Source organism: Pseudopipra pipra, chromosome 7 (genome assembly GCF_036250125.1).
Source record: "Pseudopipra pipra isolate bDixPip1 chromosome 7, bDixPip1.hap1, whole genome shotgun sequence".
Taxonomy (NCBI): Eukaryota; Metazoa; Chordata; class Aves; order Passeriformes; family Pipridae; genus Pseudopipra; species Pseudopipra pipra.
The window spans coordinates 15,874,880-15,896,724 of NC_087555.1; the positions used below are offsets into that span (position 1 = coordinate 15,874,880).

General features: G+C 34.9%; 1 protein-coding gene across 5 annotated transcripts in view; it reads left to right on the top strand.

Annotated features, from left to right (window-relative positions):
* The window catches only part of SESTD1 (SEC14 and spectrin domain containing 1), a 54,408-nt gene that overhangs the window by 9,484 nt on the left and 23,079 nt on the right, over positions 1-21,845 (top strand). For all 5 annotated transcript variants that reach the window (XM_064660718.1, XM_064660722.1, XM_064660720.1 and 2 more), the window contains 5 exons: positions 2,730-2,809; positions 6,179-6,287; positions 9,884-9,974; positions 12,004-12,117; positions 21,329-21,442. In XM_064660718.1, coding sequence (XP_064516788.1) covers positions 2,755-2,809; positions 6,179-6,287; positions 9,884-9,974; positions 12,004-12,117; positions 21,329-21,442 — 483 coding nt within the window. In that variant the 5' untranslated portion in view covers positions 2,730-2,754. The remainder of the gene's footprint in view (positions 1-2,729; positions 2,810-6,178; positions 6,288-9,883; positions 9,975-12,003; positions 12,118-21,328; positions 21,443-21,845) is intronic.

A 21,845-nucleotide genomic window follows, 5' to 3' on the forward strand; every position in this document is an offset into this window, starting at 1 on the left:
TTGGGGACTGACATTACTATACTGATTAAAAAACCAGAAAGGTTAGGTAGTTCTAAATAAGTCCAGTGAGGTTCTTCAGTGTGTATGCAGGAAACATGTTAAATGAAAGAACTACAAGGTTTACAGTTTGGCATATGGCATTTCAGTTGGCAAAGTAGGCTGCAGGTGGGCAATTTCTGAAATTCAGCAAACAAATTTAACCTCTTTAATTTGTTTTGTATCTGTAAAATTCCAGGATATAAAAGTTATGTCTTTGGAAGTGATAAAATGCAGCTTCTGAAGAATTTCACTTTCCTCAAGTGAAATCTGTTTTCTTCAGTGCATGTTTTTCTTCTGTAGCTTTTTTTCTATTTAATGAGTCCAAATGGGTTTTTTATTAATGAATAGACACTGAATCTGTTTCTTTCAGCTAAACAGTGGTACAGCTTTGAGCAGCAAATCATTCTTTCCTCATGCTAAATTGAGAGCTTGATGGACAGTTTTAAGAGCCTGTCATTTTGTCTTTCTTCAAACAAATTAAAATCTTTACATGTTATTTGTAGGTCTAAATACACTTGGATCTGCTTTTAAGCAGTGTACCTTTTGGTACCTCCCAGTGGAAAGTAGATGCCAGCTGTCTTGAAATTGTTTCACTTTCCAACATTAAAAAAAGACATTTTGTTTAATTCATCCTGAGATTCTCTGGAGTGTTAAAGGATGCTCAACTTGTTTTTTAGACATGAAGATTTTTTTTCTGGTATGTTCTGATAGCCTGCTCTGATGAGTTTTCTTCTAGATGAATCCCAATGGAGCTTTCACAGAAGAGAGGTTAATTGTAAAATTTAAGAGTTTCTGGAACAAAGGCCCGGTGTTTGGACTGATCAGCAATTGTTGTAATTGCTCTGACTCACCTCCCTCCACTCTGAACAGAATGGTTCATTTGGTTCCAGGAAATACTGAATAAAAGAACTATTTTGATCCATGGACAGTGCCACTGCTGTGGCAGAAAGCCAGGCAGTGCTTTCACATTAAACAAATAGGTCTTTTCAGAACCGCAAAGAAACATCTCCCCAGAGTCAGTAAGTTGATGCAAACTTTTGTTCATATGAGAAAGTATGAAGATAAAGTGTGTGTAGGTTTGAACTTTACTCCTTGATTATAATAAAGAGGCATTTGTAATAATTTTTAAATATAACTTGGGGAGGAGAGGGAAAAATCATTCAGGTACACTTTCCACATCTAAAAAAATAAAAATAAAAAAAAGTCCTGCCAAAGTTTAATAGCTTACACTGAGTGGTTTGAGAGACAGAAATGATTGCCTGAGTAATTCTTGAATTTTGTGATTTATGCAACAAATAGCATACAAATTTTTGTTCAAAGCATAAAGATAGCTTTAATAGGATGCTTTTCTGAGTAATTGTTTGAAGTGCAGGCTGTCTTGGGACTCAGTTTCCTGAAAGAACTGAAATTTGTTTGTTTCCTTCTGTAACATTTCAAATGTGAATTTATATAATTGGCAAAAATGACAAATATGGAGATTTTGAGATAAGAGATTGGAGTGAATATTGTGACACATTACACATTGGAACAGGTAGAGACAGTAAAAAGTTGTTGAAATGTTTTTTTTTCTGTTTTATGGTAATATAATAATAATTATTTTTTTTTGTTTGTAATGAAGCTCATTGTTTTAACATGAAAATGAATAACTATTCTGTTTTATCTCAGGCTCTCTATTTGAATTTCTCTGAGTTTGTTGGGTTTTTTTTCTCCTAGATCATTTATAGATTTGATTCAGTTAACTTCCCCCATGCCAGGAAAAAAACGTTCTGTTTGTGTGCATGAATGCTGAAGTATCCAGATGGAGAACTCCAGGTTGCAGTCTGAAGCCCTGTGTCTGGAATGAAAGAAAAAAAAAAACAAAACTTGATCTGTTTTTTATTTTGACTGGATACTGGTGCATGTCTTGGAATTGTATTTTTGTGCAGAATTAGGTTTTTTAATTAAATGGATTGATTTGTGCAAGCGTGAACTCAAAGTTACAAGCAGACGCCAGTTGCTACTTCGTGTAGGCTGGAAGAGGAGGTTGCAGTTCAAGCATCCTGTGGGTTTGTCAATGAAACACAGAAGCTTAATCACAGTAAATTGCTGCTCACAATGCAATAAAAATGGCATGAGGGTAGGAAGGAGGCAAAAGGAGCAGAAGCATTTCCAGGTATAGGTTAAACATAGTTATTCAGGCTGTTGGATGCTTTTCTTCAAATGAAGACCTGCTAATGGCAAGATAATGGCAGTGTCCTGACATACATGTAGCATAACATATTTAGAGAATTATTATATTCTTGGTAATATGAGAGAGACTGTGCAAAAGTGCAGTCTTGTTTGCACTTATTTTACATCTGAATGAGCAAACAGATGATCTACCTGTAAATTAATTGCAGTTTAATAAGATTGGGAAATGGGACTTATGTATAAATTATCTCGGTGTCCTTGGTTGAGATTCTGCATTGGTTTCTGTGGTTGGATTCTTTGTTCCCCCCCAGTGAGGAGAAAGAAATGTTTAACTGATTATTCACATGGATAAAGGCATATGATAATGTTTTTTCTTAAGTTTTTACAATACTTTGGATTTTGGTTACAATGTTCTGTGCTTCCTTCAGAAAAGTACAAAAGTGTTGTGTCCAGTGCTCACTGTAGTGAAACACTGCATTTGATTTCCCATGCTTGACAACTTTTAACTTCTTGTGTTTCAGAGCTGTGAAAATTATCTGAAGTAGAATGGAAGCTTCAGTAATATTACCCATTCTGAAGAAGAAATTGGCTTTTCTTTCAGGTATGATTTCAGTTTTCCTCAGCTGGTTCCTCCCTGCATAATTTGGATGGTGTATTTAAATTGGTTATTTGTATTTGCTGGATGTATTTAGTGGAAATATATTGTCGGTTAGTGCTTTGTCACATTTCAAAAGAATCTCTGAAACTTTTAATCTAGTAGCCAAGCTATTGCTGTTGGCACTCAGGAGTTGGTTTTGCTGTAGCCTGTAACTCAACCCAAAAAGTTATTGACAAGAAGTCAGTCCATATATAAAAGAGTGATAATATAGCAAACATCCAAAAATAATGCTTTCTGGTTTTTTTTTTAATGTGGTTTAGAAATATGGAGTGAATATTTTCAGGATTTTCTTTAGAAAATTTTTCCTTCGTTTTGACCCATCCAACACAGAAACAGGTGGAAACAGAATTAGCCATGCATTGCAACAGTTTGATTATTGCCAAGTAGTTAATTCAGGAAAGTAATTATGCACTGTAATTATCCTTGTATTTATTAAAACTTCTTGAATCTTAGTTTGAAGATAACTTTCTTCTCCCCATGCCAATAAAAAAAACAAAGGGAATACTTGAAATGATAAATGACATTCTCTGCTGTCTGGTTTCACTGCTGTCATAGGCAGCTGTGTTTGTTCTTGGTGTTTGATGGTCTTATTTAGTGTAGGTAGGTAACTTGCAGAACACTTGTCAACTTCACAAATTGAAGTGTTGCCTTAAATGTTCTTCTGGTTTAGTTTATTTTAGTTTATTTTTTTAATTAGTCTAGTTTAGCCAGCTCCAGTCACTTAAGAAGTGAAACCTGTTCTTTTTGTTGATAGAATGTTTTGCTTTGAATTTGCCTGCTGTTCCCAGCAATTGCAAATCAAACAATTCCTGTTTAAAAACAAATAAGCAAACCCCTAAAACTCAATTCACATTAAAGCCTGGGACAGTGGGGAGTTTCTTCCACAGGAACAGCAGATGTGTAGTATGGTGGCTGTTCAGTATTCTACTGCAAGGAGAAGTTTTCACTAACTAGAGTGCATTTTCAATTTGCAATTAAATCTGCCTGATCCGTTTCGAAATACAAACATTCTTAGTGGAAAGTAATATTATTGAGTGCATTTTAAATGTTAGGAACCTTTCTGAACCTACATATTTCTAAGTAGGTTTGACCTTTTTGGAATTGGTTGGTATTAATGGATGCTTTAATGTAATGAACGGTAAAGATTCATGCACTAGGTTTTTTTTAGTGTTCCTCAGTGTAAGTAAAGGAACTTGACAGAGAAATCAGTTCATCATGTCTCTTTAAATCAATTTTACTCCATATAGTTTCATAAGTAAAAACATACTAATGATTAAAAACGTATCATCAGAAAAATAATATTTAGGAAGGCATACTGCAGTGCTTATATGCTGAAATCCCTTGGCATTTTTTGAGGTAAGTTGGTACAAATAATATTGATCCTGCCTTTTTCTGGAAGCAAAACAGTGGTTTCTAATGGAACAGTGTCTCCTCAGATTTAGAATCCATGGCTGTGTAGGTTTCTTGCTGATAGGTCATTACAAATAGCAGGGGAAAAGAGACAAGCTACTAACTCAGCAGAAAACCTTGAACAGCCACTTTGGTGCAAAATTAATTATTTTTTTTTTTTTTGTGATGCTCTAAGTTCTTTTCCTTAACTTAAATGTATTTTCAGTGTAGCAGCGTTTACAAGCTGGGGGAAAACCTGTCAGTTGTTACACAAGATGACTTGTAAGGAACTAATAATTTAGATAATTGTTGTGGTCTTTTTGCGAAATGTCAAGAGATTATATTTTTGGGGGTTTGAGTTGCGTTTTGTTTAGTCAGTTCAGCAAATGCTGTTTAAATCCAAGTATTTTTCCTTCCTTTTCTCTGCTTCTTCACTCCAATTTTCAGGCTTTCTGCCATTCAGAAACAGAGAAGGGTGGACAATCTATAATAACTCTTGGTTTCAACTGAGACACAATCTTAATTTCTGCAGAAAGCATCTGTCCATTTGTCCTTTCTCATACATCATCACTCTTTAATTCTTCTGTTTAGAAATACAGTTATTAAAAAGTATGTTGCTGTTTTCCAGCAAAAATTCTCTCCCAGAAAAGAGAAAGGGAGGGGAAGACGACTATTGCAATGGGTGACTGAAAGCAGTCAGTCCTTTATGAAGATGTGGAAAATGTGTGTGTATCAGTGGATTTTTAAAACTCTTTGGAGAGTTTGCAAAGCTTTGGAAACAAGGAAAAAACCTGTTGCAATTAAGTGTCCAACATATGTTGTGCAAACAGTGTTTGTTCCTTATCTTGCCTGCATCTCATGAATGGGGAGAATTCTTATCAAATTATGTCAATGTATGTGTATGCATCTTGCAAGCATTACTGTGCTCATGTGGTTTATCTTATTTCTGCACAGCTATTACTATTCTGTAAAAAGTTGTTCTTACTGATTAGATAGAACTTCAGTTCTACCATTATTCAAGAACTTCTATGAGGCAAAAGCATGATTTAATTGCTTTAACAATGTGAGTTGCACAATTTGAGAATAAAGATGTTCTTTCTCAGGTTATGGAAATTTACTTTCCTTCTTTTTCATCCCAAATAAACCTGTGAGTATAGTTATCTTTGTACAGCTTTTCTAAATTATGGAGAAAATTGTTTAGTAACTGACTCCTACATGTGCTTAAATGTGTTGTGATTGTTTTGTTTCCTTAATAAAATGGATAATGTATTATGGATAATGGATAATGTATTAAATTACTGTTGCCAATATTGTTTGTGTAACTTTTACCAGAAAGGTTTGAAAATGCATGTGAAAGATTAAGGCAACTGGTTGGAACTATTTGTCTTAAAGAGATGACTGTTACCTGTTTGTAAGTAGGTTTAGAAATAGTTGTGTGTTTGACTGAATTACCGATTTCGAGTACCTGCCATGGGCAGCCTGTGTGGCACAAAATCCTCTTTTGTGTTGTCAGTGTTTCCAGGAGCTCCAGCTGGAGCTTTTGGGTACATGTTCACCTTGGAAGCTGACTGGGTTTCTGGTGGGCTGGTAGTGTAGAAGGTCTAAGAAATCCTTTTTAACAATATAATCTAGAGATACAAAAATAATGCTTCTGGAACACTTGGTTTGTGTTGTTTATATTGAAAGTATTAAATGAAAACCTGTGACAGCTGTGGATGTGGGCTATGCTCTGAAGTGTTGGTCTTAGATATCAATGTGGTGAATGAATCCTCACAACTGAGAGGTGAAATGTCAGTTGAGATTTTCACGGCAACTTTAAGGATTGCTTTTGTGATGTATTTTGAGACTACTTAACTAAAAAGTATTTATTTTACCTTAAACTCATCACATTAACTTTCTAATTACTTTCTCGTTCTGAAATAGGAGGGAAGGACAGAAGAAGTGGCCTCATTCTGACAATTCCATTATGCCTTGAACAGACGAGTATGGATGAGCTGAGTGTCACACTAGACTATCTTCTGAGTATACCAAGGTGATTTGAAAGGCATTCAGAGTTGCTTTTTCTTCCAGTGCTGGACGGGATCTTTCTTATTTTTTTTTTAATTTTCATTTGCTTTTCAATACCAAATTAATTTTACATAAATGTTTGTCTAGAATGTGCTACTGTCTGACTGAATTAAAAATATACATCCCGGTGAGCTAAGGGATATGTACTAAGGCTTGCCTTTGTCCTTCCATTCTGTATATCTGGCTTTTTTGTTTGTTTGTTTTATCTTCTGTATTTCTATCCTCCTTTCTTGGGATACCTTTCATAACTTTAATGACAATGCACTTAAATTACAAAGTAAATTAATGAGCCTTTCCTGTCAAACACCTAAATTTGCAAAGGTAACGTTTCTGAAAGTAAAATAGCTTCCTCCTCTTTCTTTATGTGCCTAATCTTTGTAGCTTGTAGTGCTTCAGTGTGCACTGTCTAAAAATACACAGTCTTACTGAAGTTAGTGATCAACTTAAATGTTTAAAATTAAAATACTGCTTAAATGTGCTGAATGACAACTTGAGTACCCTCTCATCAATACCTTGCTGTAAAATCATTGTTGAATCAAGTTCTGTGCATGTGGCACTGCAAGCTTATAGAAATAGTTTTTGGTCCTGGCTTAGTTACCTGCATTTCTTTTTTTCTTAATATTCAGAGATTGATCTTTATCATAACTTTGCTTTGTTCTCTTGTGCCACTGATTTAAAAAAGAAAGAAGCCTCTTGGATAAATGCTTGGTTTTGTATCCCTTTAAATTTCTCTTCTGGAAACAGAGCAACAGTGGCATAACTAAAGACTGTTCAGTGTACTTTGCTTAGTGTAATCTATAAATAGTTTTAAAACACAATTAAAGGATCCAATTTTTTTTTTTTTTTTACTTAAGGCTTTAAAAAAATCCGGTTGGTGAGAGAGAAGCAAAAAATAAATTTAGATTACTTAAAAATAAAAACATCAATAGGTATATGGGTATATTGCGCAATATTTTAGTTGTGGAAATTTTAGGGTTTTTCAGACAGCTTTGTTGTCTTTTGTAAAGTGATGAAAATACCAAATGGTCATCCACACAAGTCATCTCATTGACTTAAGGGCTAGGCCATATTTGTGGAACAGATGTAGGCATTCTTGTTCTAGTAAGCATTAATTATTCCACAGTCTCATCCTGATCTTTACATATATTAGTGTAACAATAACTGTCTAAAAACAGAACCAAAGTACTCTTTGTACTCAGTAGAAACTGGGAAATCTGTTTGAAAATGAAGTCAGTGTTCCCACATTTAATGTTCTGTTTGTCAGTTGTGGAAAAAATGACCTCCCTTTTATGGTGGCAGTATGGAAAAGTCATTGTTTTGGTTTGCATGTTGTTCTTCAATGGGAAATGCAAACCTTTTGGCCCAAGCACTTGCCTTTTTTGTTCTGGGAAGAACCATGTTTGAAAAAAGGAGGGGTGAAGGATGTTGCCCCAAGTTTAGATAGCTGTCCAGGAAACATTAATGCTACTTTTTTCCCCAAGTTCTATGTGTAAGGTAACCTTTTAATTCAGTTGTGTGTGATGTACATTGTAACTGGTTTGAGATTTGTGTTCTGGTGTTGATGGCTGGCTGCATCCAAAATTTGAGAAGCATAACTGCTTAAACTGTCTTGGGTGGAATTTCTTTGGAGTGTGTGTATAAAGCCATTCTGAAACTTCAGACAGTTTATTCCTGGTGTTGAGGTCTACTTTTTTGCCTTTCTTTGATGCTATTTAAAATTCTCAGATTCTGAAGTGGCCTCTTCAGAACTGAAGAATAATAAAAGTGGCAGTGTTATGCTGTTGTCTGTGTATACCAAAGTTTGCTTCCTTTGTTGTATCCTCTGTATTGTGGCTCAAATCACCAAGCCTTTTTTTTGTTTGTTTTAATTATTCTAACTTACATACAGACATTTATGTTTGTATTGGCTGAACTTTTCAAAAGTGGTAGCTCACTTCTGAATATGGTATGGTATGGTACATATGGTATGGTACATATGGTATGTTTTGTTGGTTTCTAGGTTTTTTTAATAGGTTTAGTAGTAGAGAAGAGCAGATGCTAATACTGCTAGATTCCAGTGAGCCTAAGGAAGTCACGTCTCTAGACGCTGTAGTAACACTATTCATCTTGTTCTTAAAAGCAGTGGTAATGTGCCTTTTGAGTTGATTCTGATTAAACATTGCAGTCATGAAGCCTGAATGTTCAGACTGCTTCCGGAAAAATCTTGGATGTTGTCTTAGAGGTTCCTTAAAACCAAAAGCATTCTCGGACTGACAGCCAACTTTGTAATTATTTTTTCCTAAATAGACTAGTAAGGTGCCTTTTTTCCTTATTTTTTTTTTTTTTTTTTTAATTCTAGGATAAAAATTTGTCTTCCACCCTTACCTGATGAAGCTCAGCTTAAACATGAAATAAATAACAGTTAAATTTGTTGGTGTGAAACATAATGCTTACTGGTACATGCAGGTTGCTTTTTTATTTTTAAGAGGATCGCAGAAATGTCTTTGTTTTCTAATTGCAGATTTGGGTAGTAAAGATTACATAATGCTTTCCTACATCATGTAAATGTAATGGGTTTTAGTTACTTATAACTTTGCCAGACACAAAAATTTCAACCTGGGGCATGATATCTGGTTTGATAACTAATGCTAAAACACGGGCTCACTTCCATGTCCGCTTTCCGATGCTCCTGTACTGGTTGTGAGAAGGTAACGCTTCCCAGATGTTGGTGATATCCAGAGGTTGCTGCCACCATTGAACATTGTCCAGCTGTCGTGAGCACCTTGTTGCCAGCCTCAGTTTGAAATGAGCTGGGAAGGTTTTTGTGGAAATGCACAGAGAGGAAAGTTTTCACTGTTTTCTCCCATTTGGTGTTTGAGCGGAAGTACCTTTGAACTTTTGGCTTTGCAGCTGTTTTTAGCAGGTGGTGTTTTTTGTTTTGGGGTTTTTTTGTTTGTTTGTTTGTTTGTTTTTTGGTTTTTTTTTTGTTGCAGTATACACAGACTCAAATGTTATTAGAAGGAAAAGAGATTATGTCAGTCTAAAATACTCTTTCTTGTAGATCTATATGCAAAGCTTCTGTCCTGTAGAGGCTTTTTGTACACTGAAATTCCTAGTTCATTTGTTCAGGAAAGAAATTTAAGCATGTTTAGATGGTTTTCTGTTTGGATATGCATCAGGTGATATGTAGCTCTATCCTCAAATCTGTGTCAATTCAGAAGTAACCTTGTGAAAACTCAAATCCCTTTGTCTTCTATACAACACTGTAAATTGATCTGTTTTCTGAGGCTTTTCTGAAGTTTATAGTTATGAAACCTTTTCAGAGTTGCTAAAGTTTAAAGAAATACTTCTATTATGAAATACAAGTGCTACTGGAAAATTGTAATTTGCAGTTTCTATTAATATGCTGGAGCATTAAAATTCAAAGTTATTTTATGAATAAGTAGACTTAAGGTTTGTAAGACAGCATTTTTATAAAGAAAAAACTATGTAGTTGTATTTTACATGAGCTTGAAATCCAAAGTCATTGTGATAAGACACTTGTTCAAAATGTTGTTTTTCTAATTTTTTTTCTTCTCTTAGTGAGAAGTGTAAAGCTAGGGGATTCACTGTGATAGTGGATGGCAGAAAGTCTCAGTGGAACGTGGTAAAGACAGTTGTGTTGATGCTACAGGTAAATAAATTTTATACATTCATAGTTGACTGAGTTTTATAGATGTGAACCCAATAACTGTGCTATTGTAGAGGCCGTAATTTCTTCATTGAGATATAGATATTTTATAGTCTTCTAAAATAACCAAATGTGGTTCTGTGACAGAGTTCTGTGCAGGAAGAAATTCTGAAAAGCAGATGATACAGCTCACTCAAGTGAGAGACAAATTCTTTATTGCTGAGAACACACAATTGTAGACCTTTTTCTAAAACAGAAATTTAGTAAAAAAAAATACAGAAATATGCTCCTGGCATTGCCAGCTATGAGCAGTAGGAATGTCTGCAGGGCAGCAGTTCACACTGATAATGTAGCTGAGCAGGTTCTGATGCAATATGCTGTACTACCCAGTTTCCCTGGCAATAGGATATAGTTGATTTTGTTGTGCATAACAGTTCAAATCACAAATTATGTTCTGAATGCTACAAAAAGGAGGAGAAGGAAAAAAAAGTGACAATTTCCAATTAAATAAATTGTTTAAAAAAATTATTTTAGCTCTTCAAAACTGTGGTTTTACAATAGTCTTGTTTCTGCTGAACAGTATATGTTATTTTCTGGTCTCAGTGGTCAAAGAAAATGCAAGATACAGCACTCCTAATACAATAGAGCACCTCAATTACTGGCTTTCTTACTGCACAGATGATTTCTCTTTATCAGAGGAGTTTTCCTCAGAGCTAGGTGATGCCTCAGAAAGTGTGTCAAACACAAGTAATTTCATATTTATTTTTTTGTCCTGCTTGGTCATTATTGCTTCTGGGTTTTGAAGTCTGTTTCAAGGTGTCTTTCACCTATTCCTGACTAAGATGGCTTTCCTATGAATAGAGTTACAGTATTTGAATCCACTGTATTCAGATTATGGTCTTGTCTGAGATTTTGCTTCAGCCAGCGTGAGGTGGTGGGTGACATTTGGTGGCAACTGCAGCTGATGGGAAGGATGCTGTTTGCCCATGCTCCGATTTCAGCACGCATCCTGCCGGTGTGCAGCCTGCAGAAACATAAGTTCCACATCTGTATCTTTAGTTTGAGAAGGAAACAATAAAGAACATTTTTCTATGTAAACTGATCACTTGTGCAGATCACATGAGATTTCTCTTTGTAGGTCACGTGAGATTTCTCTTTGCTTCAACATACATAGTTTCCCAAAACACTTCTATGTTCAAAATACTTTATACTTGTAAATAATTTTTGCAAATTCACTGAAATGGTGCAAGAATTAATTTTGGTTTTGGTGCTGATTTCTCTGTTGGAAGTATTTCACTTTTCTTGAATTATATTTTTATAAATAAACCAAAATATTTAAAGAGAAATCACATGGATTGTATCACCTATGTATCACTACTCTGATTATTTAACTCTTCCTGCTATAGCTGATGCCTTGGGAGTAATCAAGAGTCTTTGTTCCTTGATATACATTCAGTGTGACAGTATAAAATCAGCTTAGTAGATGAAATTATTGGTTTAGGCTGAGAAATGTTTTACTGGTAATATTGTAATGAATTAATATGTTGAAATGTCAATTTTCAGCCCTTTCATTCTAGTTTAAGCAATACATACTAGAGAAGTATAGGGTCTAATCTTGACATGTCATCTGGTAACAACGTATATGATTTTTTTTCTGACATTATGATTACTGTTTCCTTCTGCATGGTAAATAACATTTGTGGAAAGCCTTGGGTTTAATAATAAATTTTTAATAAAATGCCATAAATAAAATTAAGCCTAGCCAATAATGCATGTTTTTTCAAATTAACATAATGTCCTCAGGACTGAAAGTAAAGAGGTTATATTTTCTTTTCAGTTCTGACAGTTTTGCTACGAAATCCAGTGCAATCTGCTACAAAGCAGGATGGAGCCAATAGGTGACATAGATGCAGCAGACTTACTTTAATTTTTATCTGTAGTTTATAAGTTCTTGAATAGATGATGAAATGTAAATGTGGTAAATGAAGGTGTAATCTTGAATGTGTTACTTATTTTTTCATTTGTTTTACAGAATGTTGTTCCAGCTGAGGTGTCACTTGTTTGTGTAGTAAAGCCAGATGAATTTTGGGATAAGAAGGTTACACATTTCTGTTTTTGGAAAGAGAAAGATAGACTTGGCTTTGAGGTATGTAGGGCTTTTGTCTATTTCAGTCAAAATTACTGTTTCTCGAATACTGGATGACAATTAAGATGTCTTTAAATTAGTTCTGTTCCAGATACTTTGTGGATATCCTTAACAAACCACTGTGACTTTTTAACTTCTTCCCTCTTTAATAAGAGTATTAAATGAAGTAGCTCTCAAATTAGAAATGTGTGCCATTTAATTCTTTGTTGAGCAATGGTATAAGGTTGTTTGATACATATTGTGGATGATTTGAGTAAGAAATGGTTGTACAGGGTTTAGTGTGAAATTCTTCATGATTTCTGTAATGAACTGTGGAGGTACATGTTGTATGGTATCACTATATGAGTAGTAACAATTCTGACAAACATCTTGTTGCTACTACATGCATCTCTCATTTTTTGAGTTCTTTTACAGTAGTAACAAAGGTTATAGGTCCCTTCAGTTTGACAAATATAAGCTGATACTGTTCTAGTTGTGAGGCTGAGTGTGTACAAGAGACTACACACTAACGTTAGCAGTTCCATTGTTATATCTGTTGTGGAGGTTAATGGAAACCTCAATTTTCCATGTTTTTTAGAGAATTGTCTGTATTATCAATCTTTCCAATCATTTTCTGTGCTAATCTTTTTTGAACTCAAGCTTGCTCTGCTCATCACATACTAAAATATCTACTTGTTTTGTATAACAAAACTCTTAGCATCTTTTTTTGGTTTTCTTTATGAAAGATTTAATAGAAAAGCATTTTGCATCTTGACCAATGCTGTGTAATTCTTTCTGATGGTGAGATTATAACATTCTTGAATATTCCTGCAGAACACTTAGTTCAGGGAAAATGAGAATTGGAAGGTGCCAGCTGAAAAGTTTTGTAACTGCTAAATAATATAAAAAGAAATTCTCTATCATCTGGATATAATTCTGTTAATTCATGTGAATTTTGTCCTTAAGTCTTGTGTCAGACTTTACCTAGAATAGGTGGCTTCATTTTTGGAAAGAATTCCTGCAAGTGGAAGTGCTCTGAAGGAGTGTGGGGGTAAGGGGTAAGGTACCTCTTTTCAATGAGGTGTCCAAATATTTATTTATGTATTTATTTATTTATTTATTTACCTCAAGATTCCTTTTATTACATTATTTTTTTATGATCTACTTATAAATCTTACAAGTAAGGAAATTGTGCATGTTTGCCTTCAGGTTGTTTATTTTATAGATGAAGACCATATTTTATTTTTGAATACCTTTTTAGAGACAGGTTTGAAAAGTAGCCTGAGTTCAGCACAGCAGTCCAAAGAATCTCTGAACAGCTACTTAGGTGTTTGAAAGTCTGTAGTCAGGAAGATACTCAGTAAAAAAGATAGTCAAGTGCCTGAAATTTTGCTACTGGTTCCAATTATGATAATTGTGACTTCCATTACAGTTAAACACTTTGGGTTTCACAGAAGTCTGTCTATCCTGTCACCTGAATTCCTTAAGAGGACTGGCAGACTTGTGATCATAGATTATTTCCATCTTGAAGTTTGGCATGTAGCAGCAGCCCAGTCATAGCTTCTTTACTCAAAAACACGAGTGTAGTGGTGCCCACCTTCTATAAACTAGCCTATTGTTTTTAGCCACATCCAAGATGAGAATTTAAAAAGCGTCTGAACTAACCATCTGTAGTCAAAAAGAAGATTTAAGAGCTGCTGTTTAGAAAATGACTTAAGTTTGCAATATTCAGTTTCACACAGATTCTTTCAGGACATAAGGTAAAAAAATACCTCATTCTAGAGAGCAGCAGTAGTAATGGCAAAGCCTTCTCTTTAGAAGACTACTGTCTGATTTAGGCTGTGTTTTCCCATGTGCACACCTGTAAATATAGTGCTTGGACAAGTTCAGGAAGTCTTTGAAGTTGTGGTCTAAAAGAATTTTATACATCAGTTGTTCGTGTATGGTAGTACTAGTTTAGAAGTCAGTCCTCTAGAACTGAAGAGAAACCCTCTTCTTGGGTTTCTCTTCAAAATGACTCAGCTAGAATCCATTTCTAGACAAATAAGCAGAAAACCTACAGAAAATATATTAACGAAGCAGGGATAATTTTACATGGCTGCAATAATAAATGGATTTTTTGTTTGACTTTGAGGTTTGGCTAACAGTCATTAAATGATAATTCTTTAATTTAACAAGCTCAGTAATTTTACTAAGTGTGTTCTGTGCCAATGATCGTGTTGGCATTATTGGCATAGACCACTGGAGTTATGTAACTAAACCTTTTGGTTTCTCTTTCTAAACTCTTTTTTTATTACTGAAGTGTAAACATTTCTGTCTGACTTGAAATTTTGAGCTAAGATTCTCTTAAATTAATAGTTCTAAAGTTTTAGAAAGAAGAATATAATTAAAGTAGGAGAGGCACTTTGTGCAAATGTATCAAAGTATGTCACTTGCAAGAAAAGTAGTCAAGAGGAAAACTTGAGATTTGTTTTCTGATGCCTCCTTATATCTTGGCTTGATGCATGGGCAGGTCAGATGCTTGAATTATATATATACATATGTATGTATAATATAACAGGTAATTGCTGAATTCTCATTTTGGTTAATAGGTGTTTGCTCTTGAGTTTCCCTTCTGAAACAGGGTGAGACTGCTTGCTTGCATGAGGGGCTGCCATCAACTTTTCATCTAGCCGAGGTTGGACCATGAGCAGCTCTTGGTATAGAGTTGCTATAGATATTTTTAAAGAGACTGTGATACCATCCTAGTGCATGGCTTTTCCTTGTATCTTGCAATTTGTTGGTTTATGTTGGTTGATTGGTTTTCATTCTGTTCAGTAAGTCATATTCTTAAATGGCATTCTTCATTAAAGGACAGGAAAAGCTGAGAAGAGTAGGAAAAATCACATGCTTTCCCAGATGTTGAAGACTCACCCTTGGTATTAGACAAGCCTTTGTTCTTCGCTATTCATTAATTCTCTTGGTTATTCATTACTTGGTTGCAATCAGGAAAATTGTCTCAGTGAAAATGACCCACCTTCTCTGTGCTCCAACTAATATTTATATTAGAGACAGTAGTATGTCTTTCCTCTATTTTGGATAGGAGTGCAGATAAGACACTGCTAAGGCTGTGGAAGGCTCTAACTCATGCACAAATCTACAGCTGCATAATTTTGTATTACTGGCAGTAAAAACAAAGCAATGCCCAACTTGTATTTCGGATCACGGATCAGATTTGCATAACTATTAGGAAAATCCAGGATTGCTTTTGTACCAGTGAAATGAATATGATGTAAAATTGAAATGAAAGTATGAAATCTTTTTATTCACTTGGGTGTAATCACATTTTATTTGGAGTAAATGCTGTGTAACTGTGATTTCTAATGGGGCATTACATCTACTTCCTATTTCCTGCTACCTTATCTGTTCTTAATATCTTGCTTAATACTTGCTTTAATGGTCATATGAAGCCATAAAAAACAGTGCCTTCCTTTCTGTTCAGAGGCAGAGATCCTCTGCTTCAGAGTGTGATGTGGTGATGATGCATTGCAAAGCACTGAAAGTAAATGTGGGAACTGAGATCAAAGGGGCTACTGGGTGGATAACTACAAAGAGGTGGGCTGATTCAGCTAAGTAAAAGTGCATGTCCTTATTTCTGGTATTACTGTTGGTTTTGGACCTGCCTGAGGACAATTGCCATTTGTCTTCCAGCAGAATTTTTCTTTGTAACTTTATTCCTCCTTTATTAGCAACCAGTTCATGTGTTTGTTAATTGAAGCAGTTTTATCTGGTCCTGTGCCATGCTTCGTAACAGGAGAGTTGTCTTAATTGCTACAAGGCTGTCTTTCAGCCAAAATGTTGCATATATTACACTGCAATACTTAATACTGTTAATGTTTTAAAAGATTGAAGAACAGGATTTTAGTATAAAAATTTCTGTGCTTTGGAGAGTTCAGAGGTGTTGCTTTTTGCTTTTTTATTGTATCCGCATAGTGATGTGAAACAAATCACTTTTAGTAGCTGTAGTGTGTGGTATTTGATCACGAGCTTTTCATATGAAGACAATTAGCATAACTAGAAGAAAAAAATGTACCATACAAATTGATGAAATGTACAAATTTGTACACAGTTCAAAAACTACCGACAGACTGGTGGGGTTATTTTGTGTGTGCCATTCATTTAAGGAACCTGGAGGAAAAATGGTCTCTGAGCCTGAGTTAGGTATTAGATTAGTACTTTGAAAATTGGTTTGTCGAGAGCAGGGAGGAAGAAAGTGTGCTTGCTATCCTTATCCTTGTGGAAATCATGGAGAAAATCTTTAAAGTTCACTTAGGATTGGGAGATAAGAAATCAAGGAAATTAAAAAAAAAAAAAAAAGAGAAAGGGAAAACCAGGTTTTAAGATTGAGACAAAAAAATTTGTAACTTTCATGGACTTTCCCAAAAATGCATATAGGAGTTCCAGTCTTCTATCAAAATTATATTTAACTGCATTTCTCTTCTCATCTGCATGTATCTTTGCTGCTGCTGGAGGCAATGGGTCCTTTCTTTTAGAAATGTGGGCCAAATAAGGGAATTGTCTCTGGAGCTGGAGCCCATAAGCCTGCGTTTACATCATGCTCTGAATTCAGTCCTAAAAAAGGGTGTGTTGGAAAATACCAGGATCTGTGCCTATTTTCTTTTCTCCGGGATGGAAAAAGGACAATGTGCTGATTATCATGAGCCCTGAAGGGAAAGGTGAATGAGTGGGTAAAACCATGAGTGAAGGAGGCAGTGACTGGGAGTGGAGTTGACAGTTTGTCTTCTGTTTATCTAGATTCTGCTAGCTGCTCTTGGGTTTCTAGTGGGCCAGATTTCCATGATACTGGCCAGATAAATATTTAACTTGTGTTTCTTGGTGTAAAATTAAAGAAAATGGTCTGTTTAAATTACTGTTCCATATTAACAAATAACACCTTAAGCTACTCAGTTTTTTTTTTTAAATGTATTTCAAAAATGGATTGAAATAGTATGTAGCATCAAAAAATAGGATTATTCTCCTTAGAAAGAGGAAGTCTTCACTTTACAGTTCTCTGGCAATGAATCACTGTCAGAGTAGATATATGGGCAGCTATGTTTGGTCGCTTAGAGTGCCATAGTTATTCTTGCAAAATCACTAGGAAAATAGTTGAGGCTATACTGAAGTTTTTCCAGCAGATGAGTTTGCTGGAGAAGAAGCACAGTTAACTTTCAAAAAAAAAAAAGCCAAATATTGATTTGATTGTGCTTTATAAAACAATTAGGATTCGGTCCATATGGACTTCTCAGTACCTCAGCACACCTGGTAAAAATTCTTTAGAAAGTATTGTGAACATCATCAAACTTTTTGGTTGTTGGATATTAGGTTGCTTGACATGTAAAAAAAACTAAATTAAAAAAACCACCCAAAATTAACAAAAAAACCCAAACCAAACCCAGACCAACAAATTACGCCCAATATAGATATGTGGATGTAATGCATTATGTTCTCTGTTCTCATAAATTATTTTGCCAGGAATGCCTTTTTTTGTTCTGGGAAATTGAATGTATTTTTAGGCTTACAGTGTTGTGTAAATGCCAGTTAATTGTAATGTTTTTTTTCTAAATGAAAACACCATTTATTTTTTTAAACCAAATCTGATTTTTAAGACCTGACTCCTGAGATTACAAATAGGATTTAGTCCCCTTACAGTGTAGTTGTACCTATTTCTAAGTATAAAAATTTTGCTCTAATAATAGATGTAGAATATTACTATCCATTTTTTTTAGATAATTTTCTTAACTTATCCCAGAAGTGGACTGTATTACTCATTGATACCAAGCTGTGAAGATAAATGCGGATATTTACTTAGCTCAGATGATCATATGCTTAGATTTCAGTTGTTCAAATTTTGTATTCTTAGGGGATGTGTTCTCTTTTGGAAAGTAACTGCTCCTATTTTCATTCAGTAGTTTGGCTACTCTGATATTACACACTTATAAAAAAGCCCCTTGTTACTGAAGTTTTACAGCACCCTGTCTTCAGATAGCTCCTGTGTTTGACTCTGTGACATTTGAATTAAAGAGCTCTTTCATTACTTCCCTCAAGAAAGAAAGAAAGTTCAGATGGATGTATTTAACATTTTGGGGGCACTTTTGCATTTCCTATTGAATATCCAGAATTCCTCTCTCATCTGAACATCTGCCTCTTTCTCCTTGTAGATGATCAATGAAAATTATTGCAGAAAACAGCAAATGATGCAGAGAGAGAGGTCAGCTTTCTGCAAACAGTATTTGAAGCACTTTTATTACAAAAGATACATGTTGCATGGGTCAAAACCATATATTTTGACTCTTGAACTATAGAATTTTGCAGTTAAGGCACAAGACTTTGTAGTACAGACTTTCGGGTTTGTTTGTTGGGGGGTTGTTTGTTTGTTTTTGCTTGTTTGGGTTTTTTTGTTTTATTTGGCAGTTCTTAAAAAGGTTTTTTGATTTTATTACAAAACACAGCACTTCTACTTTTCCCAAAGCACTGTTCTGAGTAATTTCTGCAAAGGCTTTCACAATGTTTTAGCAGGCCAGTGTTCTACAAAGCAAGTTTGCTGACTAGAGTAAGGAAGAGAGCTTTACCACACTTCCAGGTTTTAAAAAGAACTCAGTGCAGATGATGATTCTATGGCTGTTTTTGTCGGTAGCAAAAAGGACGTGTTCGAAACCTACTACCACTGTCAGCTTTATTAGCTGTAGCTGTTGTTGGAAGTGGGTGGATCAAGTGGGAAGGGAAGCAAAGATTTAAGGATTCAATAAATTAGACTTTTTTTTTTTTCTGTTTTACCATCTGTTTGTTTCGCCCTTGGGAAGTTTAAGCTGTTCATTTTAACATCCAATTGTAATCTGCTGTCTAAAGACTTTTACTTTGGATTAAGAAAGCTTTTTTTTTTTTCTTTTTCTAGAGTCAACATAGTAAAATTACTTCAGAAAAAAAACCTAAAAACCAAAACATCATTTCAGTTGCAAGCAAACAGGGGGTTATTTCTATTTTTACAACTTATCTGTACCTGTGTTGAACTGTGGCATTCAAAGGCAAAGGTGGAACGCTAGTTCATAAGGGAAAACTCCTTTCAGGATATCATAATTTCACATTTATTTTCACAAAAGATCAAAGACAATTACTGTTATTGGATTTTGAAAAGAAGTGTCTCTTCATGATGCACATCGCATCTACCATTTTTCAGCATTTTTGTTTGCTTTGGTTATTGGTCTGTGTGCTTATGGAATATTAACCTGTAGTAGCTGATCAAAACATTATTTCAGAAGCTTCAGAGAAGCAAATTGCACTTCTGACATCTAGAAAATATCAAAGCTAATTTACTAATGTAAAGCATATTAAGGATGTTAAATTAGCACTGCACCAGTCTAGGTCTAGAGCAAGAGCTAAATTCTGTTCAGGACCCTTCCCTTCTGCTACCACCTAGTTAAAAATTCAAATATTTGTTTACTTTTTGGAAAGTCTTCAGACAGGATTTATGCAGTTAGCCTGGTGAACAGTCAATGAACAGTTTAAAAAAAGAAACAGTTTAAAAAAAAAAAGAAACCTAGAGAATGAATGGGTTTTGAAGTAATGTCTTAAGTTACAACAAGGCTTATTATTAATGAGGTGGAAGTTTTTCTTTTTCCAAATTTTTCTAATAAGGTGCAAAAGAAATTTGGTTTTGACCAAATCTCATTTTTGAGTGGGTTCTTTTGTCAGAGGATTATTTTTCTCATACTGCTAAATTATATTTTTCATGGAGGTTTTGCTTTGCAAGAGAAATTTTTTTTTAAAAGAAAGTCTCCCTGGTACAAGTTTACAAAGCATAGTCCTTACCTATTCTCCTTCCTGAAGGATCTTGATTAAAATCAGAAATGAGTGGTCTCAATACAGTCCCTCCATTTTTTTGAGCTATTTGTGTTTTTTTTAGACCAGCTGCCCTATTTACCTCAGTTCAGTACCAAAATTAATTTTCTTCTTTTTTTTAATGAACTCATAAAGATGAAAGAGAATGTAAAAAATGACCTAAAATATAAATGTGTGCCAAAAGAGCAAATGTCTTCTTTTTTTTTTTTTTATTCTTCCTTCTTGGACCTAGAGTCATCTTGGTTTTGCTGGCATTACTCTAAGAAACTACAGGCTAATTCCATTTACAGCAGCTACGTACCATTAAGAGTACAGGACAATAGATATATTTGGATGTTGCTGAAAGATTTTCCTGTACAATAATAGACTGTTTGTTTGGAACTACTCTGAATTCTTTAGTTTCAATGTCTGCAGGAACATGGAGCTGGAATAGAAGGCTCTTTCCAGTTGGCTCTTTCCACATATTCTTGTCCCCTGCAAAAATATGTGAATGATCTGATGGGTTATCAAAATTTTCTTTCCATTTTTTTTTTTTTTTTTTGCTTTCTGGGTATGTATTGCCAATATGTCTGCTTCCACAGAGAGGCTGGGGTTTTTTTCCACAGGTTTTCAATGCTTAGCATATCATACATTGAAGTAACCTGTGCTGCCAACTTTTCGTTTATGTGAATAAGGCTCAGCCAGGAGCCTTTAGAATGCAGAAATTGAGGCAAGAATTTGGTCTTCTGCCTAGCAGCAGACCTATGTCTTGCTGTATTTCCTGATGTAGTTGATGAGCTAGATTTGTCTCCTGGGTGAATGACACGAGCTTTTAAGCATACTAAGATTTGAATTTTTGATTACTCATGGAAAGGGTACAACTTTTGCTGAGCATATTTGCTCAGTAAATGCAGGCACTTAACTTTTACGGCACAAACTTACCTCTGGGATCGAAAGTATTGTAAGAGAGTGATAAAAATACTAAGTGCTTTGCAGTATGATAGCCTGCTACTATATTCACTAAAAATGGATTGCATGGTGTATGACTTAATCATGAAGCATTAGTTCCCACCAGAAAAAAAGATATCCAGGTAACACATTTCTTTTTCCTATTGTAAATAGACAAGGTGGTAGAGATGATGCTCTTACAGGATTATGCATGAGATATACACTGCATATGAGAATTACCTGTGAGTTAGGCCCAAGTTAACTGCAACCAGCCATATTTCACTTAAGCATTTAACAGTAAAATCTTTGGTCACTTTCTCTGAATCACAGAAAGATCTGCTCAGTATCTCTAGACATACTTAACCCAACTTCTCAGATACTTAAGGAAAATATAAGCATTACTTAAAAGTTACCTATTTTATTGTTGCAGGTTATTTTAGTATCGGCTAACAAGCTGACACGATATATAGAACCATGCCAACTGACAGAAGATTTTGGAGGAACTCTCACCTACGATCACATGGACTGGTTGAATAAGAGGCTGGTTAGTTATCTGTGTTTTGGGGTTTGTTATTTGGGGTTTTTTTAACGGCTCATTCTTGAGCCATGAGATTTTTATTTGTGTAGGAACTACTAAGTGTGTAAGAAATTGGCATATGTGTAGTAGTGCAGTTCATTAACATGAATAGTCTTGTGATAACTAACACTGGTCATCAAGGGATGATAAAGCTAATGTAATCAATTTGTTGAACCAACAAGTTCCTTAATGAAGCTCTCTTACACTAACTCTAGAAGAACCTGACTGTATGGTATAGTTGCTACAAAGGGAAATTGTTTGTCTGCTGTAGGAGAAGACCAAAACAAGGAGAAAATACTTGGAGTCTGTATATCCTCCAAGGTTATTTCATAATTCTTGGCTCCTGTGGACTAAGAGCTAGGTTTTAAAC